General features: G+C 58.6%; 2 protein-coding genes across 3 annotated transcripts in view; one reads left to right on the top strand and one right to left on the bottom strand.

The window, feature by feature from the left end:
* ACTN3 (actinin alpha 3) overlaps window positions 1–10800 on the top strand; it is a 13134-nt gene extending 2334 nt beyond the window's left edge. The window contains exons 2-21 of one of the 2 annotated variants that reach the window (XM_029956909.1): window positions 1365–1479; window positions 1654–1773; window positions 2086–2172; window positions 2255–2342; window positions 3029–3107; window positions 3190–3271; window positions 4011–4096; window positions 4408–4500; window positions 4940–5170; window positions 5288–5435; window positions 6521–6671; window positions 7244–7352; window positions 7449–7589; window positions 7850–8032; window positions 8449–8583; window positions 8671–8850; window positions 9271–9417; window positions 9506–9571; window positions 10263–10421; window positions 10506–10800. In XM_029956909.1, the coding sequence (XP_029812769.1) occupies window positions 1365–1479; window positions 1654–1773; window positions 2086–2172; window positions 2255–2342; window positions 3029–3107; window positions 3190–3271; window positions 4011–4096; window positions 4408–4500; window positions 4940–5170; window positions 5288–5435; window positions 6521–6671; window positions 7244–7352; window positions 7449–7589; window positions 7850–8032; window positions 8449–8583; window positions 8671–8850; window positions 9271–9417; window positions 9506–9571; window positions 10263–10421; window positions 10506–10664 (2559 nt within the window). In that variant the 3' untranslated portion in view covers window positions 10665–10800. Of the gene's footprint in view, window positions 1–1364; window positions 1480–1653; window positions 1774–2085; window positions 2173–2254; window positions 2343–3028; window positions 3108–3189; window positions 3272–4010; window positions 4097–4407; window positions 4501–4939; window positions 5171–5287; window positions 5436–6520; window positions 6672–7243; window positions 7353–7448; window positions 7590–7849; window positions 8033–8448; window positions 8584–8670; window positions 8851–9270; window positions 9418–9505; window positions 9572–10226; window positions 10422–10505 lie in introns of both variants that reach the window. The other variant, XM_029956910.1, reaches the window with a different exon arrangement.
* Window positions 10801–10936: 136 nt separating this feature from the next.
* On the bottom strand, window positions 10937–15661 carry CTSF (cathepsin F; the record flags this gene model as incomplete). Its single annotated transcript, XM_029957379.1, has 14 exons — window positions 10937–11499; window positions 11581–11639; window positions 12041–12131; window positions 12233–12297; window positions 12376–12495; window positions 13276–13356; window positions 13437–13533; window positions 13622–13767; window positions 13886–13999; window positions 14581–14656; window positions 14782–14843; window positions 14935–15019; window positions 15311–15409; window positions 15617–15661. Coding segments are annotated over 14 exons (1215 nt in total), but the record flags the coding sequence as incomplete, so codon positions are not given.

Below are 15661 nucleotides of genomic sequence, written 5' to 3'. Positions count from 1 at the left end.
GATGTGAAGCGCTCCTTCCCTCCTCTCCGTGACACTAGTCTCTCCCAGCACTTCTCAGACCAACATGACTCTTTAATCGACTGTGAGCCCCTTTGGGGCAGGGACCACATCTCATCAAGAGTCTATTTGTCAAAGGGAAAGAATGCCCCTTCCTCCCATGGGACCGCACCCAGGCCTGCCTCTCCTCCCTGCCTTATCTGGACCCAGAGCATCTCTGGCTCCAGATTGGAGGGAACTACAGAGAATGCGACTTCCTTCTCCTGACCTTAGGGCTCCAACAAGCGGTGCTCAGGCTCCCTTGTACACCTCCAGTGATGGGAAGCTCACTTTCTTTCCTTAGCAATGACAGTCCTTGAAGTATTTAAAGCATCATCTTTCACGTGGTCTGAGGAAGGGAAGCCATCTGAGGGAAATAATTCCAAATGCCTTCCAGGGCCACCTCTCAGAATTCATTGCTTTGGGGGGGGCGGAATGCTCTGAATTCTAGAATCCTGCCAGATTGGAGGAAGAAGGACCTGGGACGTCGTGAAGTCTGGCCAGTTAATTGTACAAATGGGGAGATTGAGTCCAAGAAAGGGCAAGGGGTGCACCCTGGGCCACAGGGAGTGAGTACCTCAGCTGGGATTGGAGCCCAAGGATAGATTTGACCAACGGCTATGTGGCTAATGGCAGAATCCAGGGCCTGAAGACCTGATAGGTTGGTGGAAACTTGTGCACCAGGCTGCAGGGCACCGCTGTCCCCAAAATACACCCAGCTGCACAGCAGCCCTCCCATCCCAGATGGAGGCCAAGGCTGAGGCTGACTCTAGGGAGAGGGGCTGGACGGTCAACTCCAGGAGCTGTGTCCGGCTGGGCCTTGTGCCCGGCTGATCCTCCACGACCTGCAAAGCTCTTGCGCCCTCACGTTCTACTTGGAGGCCAATTCACAACTGCCCCGGAGGTCAGTGAGGCTGAGATAATAGTCACATAGATGCACAGTTCCTCAGGCAAAACCCCTAGAGACAGACGTGCTTCAGTCCAGAATTTTTTGGGTGTTAGAAGGCCAATATCCCCCTGCTTTGCCCCTTGTGTGTCAGTGGGCCCCACACTTTGGAGTGTACGCTTTACAATTTTTCTAAATCCCCCTCAAGTGCTTGAGACTGACCAACACTGGTGTGTGCGCCCCAAGTCCAAACTGGGCCCTGTGGGGGCCCTAGCGCCCATTTCTCCTCTTCCAGGAGAACCAAAGCTCAGAGAGAGGAAAGGACTTGCCCAGCAAGTCGGTGGCTGGGCCAGGACTTGAATCTGGGGCCCGGACTCTGAGATCTACCCTGCTGTCCCCCAGACCCGGCGCTAGGGTCTAAGTGCTGTCCTCTGCCCCCCAGACCTTCACCGCCTGGTGCAACTCACACCTGCGCAAGGCCGGCACCCAGATTGAAAACATCGAGGAGGATTTCCGCAATGGCCTCAAACTCATGTTGCTCTTGGAGGTCATTTCAGGTGAGGGGCACAAACCAATGCACAGGGACCCTGGGACCAAGGAGAATCGGGAGAGCTGGGGGAGCGTGGCAGCAGAGGGATGGAGGGGATGGGTGGAGGAGGGGGAAGTTTGAGGACAAGGTCTTCAGCCTCTTCTTGTGACCTTTGACCCTTGACCTCTCCTCTCACACCCAGGCGAGAGGCTACCCAGACCAGACAAGGGCAAGATGCGCTTCCACAAAATCGCCAATGTCAACAAGGCCCTCGACTTCATTGCCAGCAAGGGGGTTAAGCTGGTGTCCATCGGTGCTGAAGGTGAGGAGGTCGCAGGAGACCTGGGAGGGGACTGGAGGGCGGCCCTGGTGTCAAGTCACTTCTGTGAGCCTCAGTCTTTCCAACCATGGGGTTAACCCTCCATGCCTCTTGGGAGGGACTGTTAAGGGGCAAATGTGCCCGAAGTGCTGGCACAGGACCTGGCGCTCGTCTGTGTTCCGTGATTGAACACTCACTAGGTACCGGCTCTGGGATGGGGGACAAGGGCTGGAGAGTGGAGCAGGAGGAAAGGCAGCTGAGGTAGTACAGGCCTTGAATGTCAGCTGGGATCCGTCCCCACTCCCCACCCGGCAGAGATTGTTGACGGGAACCTGAAGATGACCCTGGGCATGATCTGGACCATCATCCTTCGCTTCGCCATCCAGGACATCTCTGTGGAGGGTAAGTGGTGGGGAAGCGACAGGGTGGGAGGGCTGGCCCAGACCCCTCGCCCCAGCTAACGGTCTTCCCCACCCCAACCCAGAAACCTCAGCCAAGGAAGGCTTGCTCCTGTGGTGCCAGCGGAAGACAGCGCCGTACCGCAACGTCAACGTGCAGAACTTCCACACCAGGTCTGTCAGCCGGTCAACACATGTACCCGGGCCTGTGCCGGGCTCTGGGGCACAGAGCTGGCCCCTATCACAAGCCCCAGAAGAGGGGAGGTCACAGCCAAGTTCCTGGAACAGTGTCTGAAAATAGGAAGACTCAGTCGATGTTGAATGGAATCCAGGAGGGTGAGGGAGGGCACATCGGGGGCATCCCTGGAACGGCATTCCAGCCAGAGGGAACCTTGTGAGAAAAACCATCTAGATTTTGGTGTGGCCCAAGTGCAGAGGATGTGGAGGAAGCATGACAAGCTTGGAGGAGATGGTCCAAATCTGGTAACAAAAAGCTTCAAATGCCAGGCCAAGGAGGTTTTTTTGGGTTTTTTAAGTTTTTGTATTTATTTTTGAGAGAGAGAGAGCATGAGCAGGGGAGGATCAGAGAGAGAGGGAGACACAGAATCTGAAGACAGACTCCAGGTTCTGAGCTGTCAGCACAGAGCCCGACCCGGGGCCTGAACCGATAAACCATGAGATCATGACTTGAGCCAAAGTCAGACACTTAGCCGACTGAGCCACGCAGGCGCCCCTCAGCCAAGGAGTTTAGACTACTCCATTTCACTGATGAGTCTGTCCCGATGGGGGAGCTCCTGGGAGTGAGGGAAGCCCAGAGCCTCAGCTTGAATCCAGGCCTGACGCCCCTTCTGTCCGTGCAGCTGGAAGGATGGCCTGGCTCTCTGTGCTCTCATCCACCGACACCGCCCCGACCTCATCGACTACGCCAAACTGCGCAAGGTAGGCCTCCGTCGCCCCCAGCCCCGACTCCCGCCTCTGCCCTCAGCTGCCATGTCATCTCTCCCTGCTCTTGCCCATCCAGGATGACCCCATTGGCAACCTAAACACAGCCTTCGAGGTGGCAGAGAAATACTTGGACATCCCCAGGATGCTGGATGCCGAAGGTGAGAGGAGGCCTAGCCTGGGGGAGGACTCCACTTACTGACCCATCGCATGGTCCCACCCTCCCACCTTTGCCCCTGCTCTTCCCTCCTCCTGGAATTCTCCCCGCCTCCCTCCACCACCTGGTCAGAATCCTTCCTGCCCTAGGCTACTTCTCCAGGGGCCCTCTATCATGCCCACCTACCTGCCCCTCTCCAGCTTCTCCCCTTATGGAGCCATCCTCTGCCTCAGATCTCAGTTACCTGGGTACCTGGGAGCACGGAGCACCCATAGGACAGGCCTTGCCTCCTGTCCCTGTGCCCAAGCAAGGCTTCAGCCAGCTGAAGCAGCAACCATTTCCTGAGCACCTACTGTGCCTCGTGCCCTGGGTGTGTGGGCACCAATGGCTGAGAACTTGGGGAAAAGACAGAAGACAGGTGGACCCACAGAGTGATGGGATGCTTAGAGGCATCGGGCAGTGTGGGCTGGTGCTTCCCGAGGGCTGCGTGTCCGCTCACTCACCCGCTCCCTTATGCTTTTCTCACCCCACAGAGGGGCAAGTAACTGGCCCCTGGGGTGATCAGGGAGGACTCCAGGGAAGAGGCAGATGCTAGGTTTGGGGTAGCTGGCAGTTGGTGACTATGACTAGATGTCTCTGCTCTTGCTGTCTCGATCCCTGTCTCTGCCTGGTTAGGGGCAGGAGCCCATTCCTCAAGCCTGGCTTTGGCCAGTAAATACCTATACCTCACTGCTGTCCCCTAGACATCGTGAACACCCCAAAGCCTGATGAGAAGGCCATCATGACCTATGTTTCCTGCTTCTACCATGCCTTCGCCGGGGCTGAGCAGGTAGGGGGGGGGGCTCCCGCTACTGCTGCCTGGGCTGGGGTTATGGTCCAAGGGGCCCAACCCTGGCAACATCCCAACATTTGGAGGTGCTGGGCCCCCTGTGGGTGGGGGTGCCACTGTCCCAGATGCATATACTGTCTCTGGGGAACTCAGAAGCAGAGACATCTGGTCTGGGAGCTCCCTTCTCATCCCAAAAGATGTGCTCCCCTATTTGCACGGATCCAAATTTTAAGGGCTTTACAGAGGAAAGCTGTGTCAGGGGGTCTGTAGCAGCTTGCTGTAGTGCCCACCTTTTCGGACTCCCACGACAGGCAGAGACAGCTGCCAACAGGATCTGTAAGGTGCTGGCTGTGAACCAGGAGAATGAGAAGCTGATGGAGGAGTATGAGAAACTTGCCAGTGAGGTGAGACTGAGGCCAGCGCCCCTTCCGCTACCTGTGCTCCGCCACCCCCGGCTCGCCCAGGATGGGCCTGCAGAGCCTGCCTCACCTCAGAGTGGCCTTGGCCTCCTCCAGCCTCTTCCTGCTGTCTTCACTCCTCTCCTGCCCTCTGCTGCCTGTCCAAGGTCCTGGTCATTTGCTGATTCCATCATTCATTGCTTTACGCACTCATTTATTCATTCACTCCTATTTAGGCAATTTTATGGCCCTTTGCCCTGTGCTAGCCTATGCGGGTCCCTGGACTCTGACATTTACCATCCTACTCCTTCCCTGCTTAGTGGGGACCCCCATTCTGCTGGAGGCCCCACCTTCTGGCCACAGCCGGGTGTGGGTGGAGACAGGTGGAAGGGGTGAGCAGGCCGGCTCAGCGTTCTCTGCAGCTGCACCTGCCTGGCCCCGGCAGCTGCTGGAATGGATCCGCCGCACCATACCATGGCTGGAGAACCGCGTGGGCGAGCCCAGCATGAGTGCCATGCAGCGCAAGCTGGAGGACTTTCGGGACTACCGGCGCCTGCACAAGCCGCCCCGAGTGCAGGAGAAGTGCCAGCTGGAAATCAACTTCAATACACTGCAGACCAAGCTGCGGCTGAGCCACCGGCCTGCCTTCATGCCCTCGGAGGGCAAGCTCGTCTCGGTGAGCCCGGCTCTGGGGGACCCCTGCTCCGCCCACTCCTCTGGGAGACCTGGGCTCTGTGTCCCCATCTGTAAAGTGGGCAAACCACGATGGAAGGCACCTCTGCCTGCCCCACAGGACATCGCCAACGCATGGCGTGGGCTGGAGCAGGTGGAGAAGGGCTATGAGGACTGGCTGCTCTCCGAGATCCGTCGCCTTCAGCGGCTCCAGCACCTGGCTGAGAAGTTCCAGCAAAAGGCCTCCTTGCACGAAACCTGGACCCGGGGTAGGTACACCTCATGGGGCTTGAGTCTGTCCTGGGGTGGAGGCTGGTATGTGGGGGAGGAGGGTCCTGGCAAAATGCACAGGTAATGAGCACATGTTTGGCCAGGAAGCCCGGGGGCCCCGTTTTCTAGTCCTACCCTGACTTGCTGTGCGACCAAGTCACTGCTCCTCTTTGGGCCACAACTTCTCCGTCTGTGAACTTCAGCCCTTAACTGTCTCTCGGCTCTGGCCTTCTGTAGGTCTGCCCTGATTCACCCTCATTTAGCGTTTTTTTTGTACGTGCAGCAGGTGAGTCCTCAATGCCAACAGCGCTTATGTAATACTCAAAGCATGTTGATGGCAAAATGCTGCACGAGTCAAATATATCACTCTGTATGAAAAGTATTCTACCAGGGATTTTAATCCTACAAATAAATGAGTCCTGTCTAAAATTAATGAATAAAAAAATGAATAAAAATAATGAACAAACATTACTAATGAATTATGGGTACAAAGAATAACAATGCTTTGAGATAGAATTCCTTAAATATATGGCCATTCATGTGACTCTTAAGGGGTTTCTGAATCTTTAAACCTGTCACCAGCTCTGCAAAATGCATAGGTACTCAACAAATTGTCGCTGCTGCAATAATTATTATTATGGCTTTGCTGTGTAATTACGGTAATTCATTCTCAAAGCACTTTTTCGTTCATCATTCATTCATCCAACAAATATTCCTAGAAGGTCTACCAAGGGCCAGGCACTGTGCCAGGCACTGGGGAAACTGGTAAGCAAAGGTCAGGGGCTCGTTAGGCTCAGAGTCGTTGACAGGTGGTTGGATATGCAGTAGTACCCAAACTGTCCCAAGGCCACCCTGAAACGTGCAGGATCCGGGACACGGACGTGATTTACAGGTCATGCCCTGGACCAGGAGCTTCCCGTCACTTTATCACCCCAGCGCCGCAGGACAAACCCCTAGGATAGGCCGGGCAGGTGTGATCACCTGCATTTCACAGATGAGGAAGCTCCAAGGGCACACGCGCGGACCCCTCCTCCCGCCCTGGCTGCCGCCGCCGGGTGACCGAGCCGGGCCTCTCTCCCGCTAGGGAAGGAGGACATGCTGAGCCAGCGCGACTACGAGTCGGCCTCGCTGCAGGAGGTGCGGGCGTTGCTGCGGCGCCACGAGGCCTTCGAGAGCGACCTGGCGGCGCACCAGGACCGCGTGGAGCACATCGCTGCTCTGGCCCAGGAGCTCAAGTAGGCGTGGCCCGCCCCTGGGCTCCCTCCGTCCCGGTGATGGTGACAACGCCGCTACCCTCCCCGCCAAGCTCCCCACTGCCCTCCTCAAGTCAACAGCGCTGCCTTGGTGCCCACATCTTTCCCCGTCACCACTTGCTCCTCCCCTCCCCCATAACCTTGTCCCGCCTCTGACCCACACCTCCCTACTCGTCCTCGGCCTGCCCCACCCCCATGACCCACCCCTACCCTGGCCGCCCTGGCCGGCTGTCCCCAAACCTCCCCTTCAGCTTTGACCACGCCCCCGACTTCCTGTACACCCGCCCCTTCTCTAGTAATCCCACCCCTGAAACACTAGGCCCCCGACCCCAGCGAGCTCCCCAAGGGACTGGAGCTGAGGATCTACAGGCAGCCCCTACCCAAGGATCCCACTGGAACCCCCCACCTCCACCCCCAGGACAGCCCTGCTTCCGGGACACCTGCCTGACACCCCGGCCTTCATCCGGGGCACTGGTTCCAGTCCCAGGAAGAGAGTCAGGTGGAAATCTGGACTGTGGTCTGACCCCATGACCATCCCTTTTTCCCACCCCCAGTGAGCTGGACTACCACGATGCGGCCTTGGTGAACAGCCGTTGCCAGGCCATCTGTGACCAGTGGGACAACCTGGGCACACTGACCCAGAAGAGGAGGGACGCGCTGGAGGTGGGTTTGGGGGCCAGGTCGCTGGGGGCCGGAGACCAGAGGGTGGTGAGGGGCCTGTTGGGCAGGCTGCTGACTCGCTGTCCCCATGGCTCCTAGCGGATGGAGAAGCTCCTGGAGACCATTGACCAGCTGCAGCTGGAGTTCGCCCGGCGGGCAGCACCCTTCAACAACTGGCTGGATGGCGCCGTGGAGGACCTGCAGGATGTGTGGCTGGTCCACTCGGTGGAGGAGACCCAGGTGGATGCGGGAGTTCTGGGTGGGGCTGCCAGATGGGGTGACAGGGAAGCTGGCCTAGAACCCTATCAGCCGCTCCTTTGTGTTCCTGGGCCATGGGGGCGGGAAGGAAACCCAGTTCCCGAGTGTGAGGCTGGGAGACTGGAGGCCTGGGGTGAGCCAGCCCTGCTGTGGGCCTGCTGGGTGGCCTGGAGCGCGCTGCGGCCCTGGCGCCTGTGGGGAGTGGAGGGTGCCGGCTGATGCTTCCTTCCTGTTGTTCCCAGAGCCTGCTGACCGCACATGACCAGTTCAAGGCTACGTTGCCCGAGGCTGACCGAGAAAGAGGAGCCATCCTGGGCATCCAGGGTGAGATCCAGAAGATCTGCCAAACGTACGGGCTCCGGCCCAGCTCCACCAACCCCTACATCAACCTCACACCGCAGGACATCAATACGAAGTGGGATATGGTCAGTGCTGCCTGTGACCTCTCCCTGCTCCCACCCACCCCTGCGAATTCTAACTGCCCTGAGCCTCAGATGTGCCAAGATAATGGAGAACCAAGTCCACCTTGGGATCTGGGGTCTCTCAGACTTCATGTAGCTTCCTGTCATGGCCTCATCTGTAAAATGGCTGTAACAGCAGCATTTTCTTGTATTAGGCCTGGGGTGTGGGCGTCTTTATAAAACAACCTACGTTAGCTATAGTCCTATCACCGGCACCATTTCACAGACGAGGAAACAGGAGGCCCAGTGAGCTTGTCCATATAGCCCAGACATCTTGGCTCAGGGCGGCAGGGGCTATTTCAGGGGTTGGAGCCCGCCTCCCCTCAAGGCCATCTTCTTGCTCCCAGAGCTGACCCACACACGAGCACCCCCATTCCTAGGTCCGAAAGCTGGTGCCCAGCCGTGACCAGACGCTACAGGAGGAGCTGGGGCGGCAGCAGGTGAACGAGCGGCTCCGGAGACAGTTCGCAGCTCAGGCCAATGCTGTGGGGCCCTGGATCCAGGCGAAGGTGGAGGTGAGGCTTGGATGGTGTGGTCGACCTGGGGGGGTTGGGGGGGGGCGGCCAGGCCACAGGGAGCTCACGTGCTGGGTCCCCCTACAGGAGGTGGGGCGCCTGGCAGCAGGGATGGCAGGCTCTCTGGAGGAACAGATGGCCGGGCTGAGGCAACAGGAGCAGAACATCATTAACTACAAGAGCAACATTGATCGGCTGGAGGGGGACCACCAGCTTCTGCAGGAGAGCCTGGTGTTCGACAACAAGCACACGGTCTACAGCATGGAGGTGGGTCCAGTCGCTTTGAAGGGAGGGGAGGTGGCACTGGCTGGGGAAGCCTGGGGTGGCCATGGCCAGACATAGCGGTCGGTCCCGGGAGGGTCCCCAGCTCAGCTTGTCCAGGTCCCCCAATGTATCCATGGGGATACTGACATCTGGTGAGGGAAAGTGACCTGTCCAGAGTCACACAGGTGTCTAAAGCCAGGCCAGGTCTGGCCATGGCTGGTTGATCAACACTTAACACATCGTAAGTGATCAAACTGCAAGGCAGGAGGGCTGCTGGAGGCCACTCAGTGGAACCTCCAGATGGGACAAAGGCCTAATATGATAGAAGATGTGCCCAGGGGCACACAGAAGATTGGAAGTGAAGCTAGCCCTCGTGGTCAGGCACTGGCCACCCGCTGACCTGGCCTGTCGCCGACCCCGCAGCACATCCGTGTCGGCTGGGAGCAGCTGCTCACCTCCATCGCCCGCACCATCAATGAGGTGGAGAACCAGGTCCTGACCCGAGATGCCAAGGGCCTGAGCCAGGAGCAGCTCAACGAGTTCCGGGCATCCTTCAACCACTTTGACAGGGTCAGCAGGGGCCCCGCTCTGTGGGGTGGCGGACATGGGGGCTGGCGGGGTTGGAAGACCAAGTCTGACATCCGCTCACGCACTCCAGAAGCGGAACGGGATGATGGAGCCTGACGACTTCCGAGCCTGCCTCATCTCCATGGGCTATGACCTGGTGAGTGTCCCCAGGCCTCTTCGCAGGGGCCCCGGCGGCGCCTCCCTCCTGCCCACTGATCACCTGCTGTACCCCTCCCACGTCCTCGTGCACTTCTTTTCCTCCTCCTCACACCCACTGGGGCCGAGTGGAGTCACCCCATTTCACACAGGACCATCAAAGGCTCCGAGAGGGAAATTAACTTGCTCAAGGACACAGCTAGCATTTGAACCTGGGCCAATGTGACTCAAAAGCCTGAGCTCGTGGTGCACCCAGGTGCCTCCTGTTTGAGTGTTTAACTCCTGATTTTGGCTGTCATGATCCCAGGGTCCTGGGACTGAGCCCCATGTCGGGCTCTGTGCCGAGCACGGAGCCTGCTTAAGATTCTCTCTCTCAAAACTAAAAATAAATTTAAAAAAGAAAAAAGCACCTTAGCTTGCAACATTCCCCCCACAGAGAAACACTACAGAGAGCTCCAGAAAAAAGATCAGGACCAAAGGGCAACAGGGGGCGTTGCCAGGGACAGGAAGCAGATTTTAGCTTCCTCTCAAGGACTTCCTCTCAAGGCAGAGCTGCGACATAGGCTATGGAGGAAAGAGAGCACTGTGTAACTGGGGTTATCAAGCCAAGGCTGGACAGTCCCCAGAAAGGGACATCAGGAGCCCTGTGGCTTCAGCACCCATGGGCACGGTGCCTGGCCTCTACCCGGCAGGGAGAAGTGGAGTTTGCTCGCATTATGACCATGGTGGACCCCAACGCAGCTGGAGTGGTGACCTTCCAGGCCTTCATTGACTTCATGACACGAGAGACCGCCGAGACCGACACAGCCGAGCAAGTTGTGGCCTCCTTCAAGATCCTGGCAGGGGACAAGGTGAGCGCTGGCTAGTGGAGAGGGCTGGCGGGCTGGGACAGGGCGCAGCACCTGCGGGTCCTCAATACCCTTTTCTCCCCCCAGAACTACATCACCCCCGAGGAGCTGCGGCGGGAGCTCCCGGCTGAGCAGGCCGAATACTGCATCCGCCGTATGGCACCCTACAAAGGCTCCGGGGCTCCAGCTGGAGCCCTGGACTACGTGGCCTTCTCCAGTGCCCTCTATGGGGAGAGTGACCTCTGACGTCCGTCCCTAACGTTCTCTACGTGAGTCAGAGAGAGGGGACTCCCTCTGGCTGATTCCATCCACCTTTCGTTCTTGAGGGCCCCCGAGAACAGCTGACCACGTACTTCTGAATAAAGACCCATCCGTGAGCCTCTCTCCGTCTCCTTTTGGTTCCAGAAGCAGAAGCTGGGCCCTCAGGCTCCTGGGCAGGAGCAGCTGCCCAACCTTAACCCTCCAGGGGGTCCCTACCACCCCTCTTTGCCCACAGGTACCGAACAATCACACCACGCTGGGGCCTAGGACACCTCTTTATTACTGTTAGAAAAAAGTAGTTACAATAGTTTCTCTAGATGTGGAAGGAAACACTGTCCCTAATTCCAGGGGGACCAGAAAATGTATAGCGTCAGAGGAAAGCCAGGATAGGAAGCTAGAGCCAGCTGAAAACAGAGCTGGGTTTAAGATCAGACTATTTTCTTCCCACCCGCTCCTTACCCAAGCCCAAGGTTCTTGCCCCAGCGTCAGCTGCCGGGGCCTCATCCTTCATCCCAGGAACCTCCTAGCGACCACAGGTCTACAGGGCGCATCTGGGGAACTTCAGGGTGGGGGTAGGAGTGGGGTGGAGGGGGGTAGGGGCTAGGCCCTAGCTCAGTGCCTTCTCACCCTGAGGTAACCCGGAGCCTGTCCCTCAGCCAGCTGTGCCCCGTGGGGAGGGGCCCGGACACGGTCAGGCTGGGGAAGGGGCTCCTCTGGTCAGCACCAGGTTCTGCGCCGACGCTCCTCAGTTCACCACAGCCGAGCTGGCCATGGCGTTCACGCCACAGGCCCCGGAGCCACGATACAAGTAGTAGTAACCCTGCAGAGAGGCAGGCGAGCTGGTGAGGACATTAGGGCAGGATGGGAGCTGAGAGCCAGGGCCAAGGGGGACGAGACTCACCTCCTCACCCCAGTCAGTGCCCCAACTGTTCTTGATGGCCCAGAAGGGAATGCCAGAGCCTGAGGAGCAGTGCAGGGAGTCAGGGCCCCCCGCACTCTGCACTCTCCCAGTATGGGCCGTAGCCTGCTGGGACAGGCGCTGGGAAAAGAGCAGAGAGCGAGACACGCCCACCTACCACCCTCCTGGAGACCCGGTGTGGCTCTGGGGTTCGAGGACGGCGCCGGCCGTCTGCCTGGCGGCTTATTTATCTGTAATAGTTCAGTTCAACCTTCCACTACCTCAGCTTTGCCATCTACAGAAGGCATGGAGGATTCCCGGCTGGCCTGTGGCCCGAAGCAGGGGTGAGGACAGGCTCCCAGGCATTCCCTCAACTTCTCCCTCCGAAGGCCCTGAGATGCTGGGGTCCAACCTCTGCTTGTGGCCAGGGATGGGGGGCACAGAGGGCGCCAGAGGAACTCACGGTTGCCGTAGCCCACGAGCAGCACGGCATGGTCGATGAGCCAGGGGCTGCAGAGGGGCCGCAGTGGATGGGAGATCCCGCGGCGGTAGAACTGGGGGTGGGGGCGAGAATAAGGAGTAGGGGCCAAGTCCAAGGAGAAGTGGGGAAGGAGTCAGCAAGAGACGGGCGAGGGCAGCAGGCCTGGGGCCTTACCTGCATGCCAAAGGCATTGATGGCAACGGAGATGGGGCCGTTCTTGGCCAGCCAGGCCGCCAGCTCTGAGACGGGAGGGACAGCGTCGGGGACACGCAGGCCCCAGCCCCACCTGGCCCGGCCCCACCCTGTCCCTTACTCACTCTGCTCATCCTGGCCCAGCTCCACTGAGTCGTTGATGTAGACCTTGGCCTTCTTTTCAGAGAAGCTGCAGGCCTGCAAGTGGCCGCGGTAGCTGTAGTCATCCTCTGTCTCCAGCCCTCCTGGGGGGTAGGGGGGGGGTGGGGAGGGGGGAGAAAAGGTGGACCCCCATTTACCATCCACTTGTCTTCTCCTGGCCAGGAGCTATAATCAGCCCCTTACACGTGAGGTCTCAAGGTCCTCGCCCATCCCAGACCAAGGCCATGCCCTCTGAACAGCCTCGCTCTAGAGATGACAAAACAGAGACTAAGGGGGACAGGGAGAGTGACCAGTGAGAAATGTGGCGGAGACAGAACTCAATTCCCAACTTCTGATCTTTATTCATCCCAGCATTCCTGGGACTCTTCGCCGTGGCCTGCTTGTCCTGCCCAGACAGTCTGCTCCCAATTTGGCCCAGACTCCTGCCAGGTTCCCAGTCTCTGTACAGCCACCTCGGTCCCTCAGCCCTTCAGCCTTGTGCCACTGCAGCCCACCCCCGAACTGAACTGCCGGTTTAAGTCAGTACCTCTTCTGAGGGGTGAGGTGTGTTGCTGCTTGGTTTAGTGGTTTTACAGCAAATACACCAAGATTCCCTGATATGCACCAGACATTGATGTCTTTCCTCACTTGATACTCTAAGCAATCCTATGAAGTGAGCAAGATCATCCCCGTTTCTCAGATGAGGCAACTGAGGCTCTCAAAGAGCTTTCTCAAGATCTTCGTTAAGAGTCAGCATTAAGGCTTGAACCCAGTTCACACGACTTCCACGCTCACGTATCGCCCTCTCACAAAGTGACTTCTTTCGGAGGGAGAAGCGGCTCCCACTGCCCCCGCCCCCCCCCCCCAATCCCATGGGTGCATACCCAGACTCTTGATGGCCGAGTAGGCGTTGGAGGGCAAGCCACCCAGGCAGGCCTTGTCCACCTTGTCACAGTCCAAGAGCTCTAAGGAGACAGAAGGCTGGTCCTGAGGAGCCCTCAGGATGGGCTGGGCTGGGGACAGGGATGCAGAGTGGGACGCTCACCCTGCTCAGAGAGGGAGAGCAGGTCCCCCTGTTTCAGGAACCACTGGCCCTCCACATTGCCGGTGACGGAGAAGGCCCAGCAGGAGCCACACATGCCCTGCAAAACACGGGCAAGGTCAGAGCTGGGTCCCTTCCCAACCCCAGGGTAGTCTTCACGTCCCACCACTGCTGCTTTGGGGTCCAACCTGGTTCTTGACATTGGTGACAGCCCCCTGGGTCCTCCAGTCCCACTCAGGTGGGGCTTGGTCACCAATGAATTTGGCTAGACGCATCTTCTTGCCGCGGTTCTCTTTTAGGAGAGGATTCAGATAGATGGTGCGGAACTCCTCCTCTGTGGGCAAAGATGGGCAGGAGGTGGTGGGGAAGAGTATAAGGCAGCCCTGATCAAGGGCCGTGGGAGTAGCCCTGACTCCTTCAGGCTCCATGAGGGCTCTGGCCACCACTTCTACCTGTAAGGTCGCTGAACTTGGTGATCCCATACTGAGCTGTGCCACGGTCCAGTGCCTGGATCTTCTGCGCACGGACCATGTTGTTGGAAAAGACGGACAGGCGCCACTGGGCTTCTGAGAACCGAGGAGCAGAAGAGAAAAAGTCTCAGACCCCAGGCAGATCATAAAAGGAGGGGCACTGGGACTAACTAGCACAGGTTTCCCTCGGGAGGAGGTGGGCTCTGGATCAGGCCTGAAGCCCTTTTTAAGGACAGAACCCTGGGAGGCCCAGACCCACAAGTGATGAGTAGGAGATGTGATCAACTTTGGGGGCAACACTGGGGTGACGGTATCCCAGGAGTGAAGGCAGGACCAAAATGGGCTCCAAAGGGCATCCTTAGACAGGAGGTCACAGGAAAAGGCTACCATGCCGGGGAAGTGGGCACACCAGGAGAGGAAATCTGGCCTTTGCCCCATTCCACTCTATCCAGAATGATGAAGGCCCACGCTTTCTGACCAGGAAAATGAGATGGGAGAAGGGGCCTGAGGGAGCTGTCCAGTCGGCAAGAACTTGGGGACTTAGGGGTCCCTGAAAGGAGGCACTGCCTCTTGTGTCCTTCCCCTCCCCAACACCAAGATACCAAGTCGGGGCCCGGGGTGGACAGGGGGAGGTCCTGGTCTGATTGGGGCAGGTACAGCCAATGCTGGGTCCTCACCCTCCTTTGACCCATATGTCCGATTATAGGTGGTAACAAATTCCTTGAAGATCGAAGCCATCTTCACAGAAAAATCCTGGAAAGCCACAGGAGTTTTCACCTGGAGTCTTTCTCAGGTTGACCAGGGAGCCCACACCAGGGTGAGGGAAAGGGAGTCAACAAAGCAACAGCCAACTTCCCAGACGGAAATGGGCTCCTCACCTGGGGCAGGGGGTCCTTGTTCAGCAGTGGAAGGACTGAACTTAAAGTCTCGTTTCCGTCAGCTGAATGGGGTGGGAACAGAGAAGAAATCAAGGCTGAACCCTGAGTGAGGCCTTATCTGAACTATGCCCGTATCCTTGGGCTGTCCCACACCTGTAACCTTGGTCTCCACTGGGCCACAGTCCCGCCTCAGCAGTATGTGTTTTCCGAGCTCATCCAGGACTTCAAAGCTGCAGAGCTGGAGGGAGAGGAGGAAGCCAGTCTGGGGACTGGGATGGGCACCAGGCCTTGAAAAGATGGAGCTGGAAGGTCCTCAGGGGAAGACCACGTCCAAGGCAATCACCCCCAGTGGAGGGTGAGGCACACCCAGCACCCTGTCACCACCACCCACTTTGAGAGCAAGTTAGTCTCTAGTCCTCAGGGCCTGGGAAGTGACTCAAGGCTTGATAGTTGCTGCCTCTCATCCCTTCCTCTTGACCTGACCCAGACTCTTCGTGGGGGCGGGGAAGTACAGAGCCCCGTCACTCACCAGCGTTTTCTTGGACACAGGGAGCTGGCACACCGTGGGGTCGTTGCAGGGAGGTTCGTCCAGGGTCGCCTGCAGGGAGTACAGCGACCCCTGGCCCGCCTGGATGGAGGGGCGGGTGACGTCGGCACATCCATTCCCACCTCGCCCGTCCTTCCCACGGCCCCGCCGTACGCCCTCCCTTTCCCCATCGCCAGAGGCTCGTCTCTCCGGCGTCCAGCGCCCACACCCCTGACCAAAGTGCCCAACCCTCTGACCAGGCCGCCGCGCACCCGCACTGGGAAGCCCCCGCCCCCGGCGCGTCCTCACCCGGCGGACGCGACCGCGCACGGCCCCCAGCGCCGCCCGCAGCCC

The sequence above is a fragment of the Suricata suricatta genome, chromosome 11 (genome assembly GCF_006229205.1).
Source record: "Suricata suricatta isolate VVHF042 chromosome 11, meerkat_22Aug2017_6uvM2_HiC, whole genome shotgun sequence".
Classification (NCBI taxonomy): Eukaryota; Metazoa; Chordata; class Mammalia; order Carnivora; family Herpestidae; genus Suricata; species Suricata suricatta.
The sequence above is the reverse complement of the archived record's forward strand: the minus strand, read 5'-3'. Positions and strand labels throughout refer to the sequence as shown.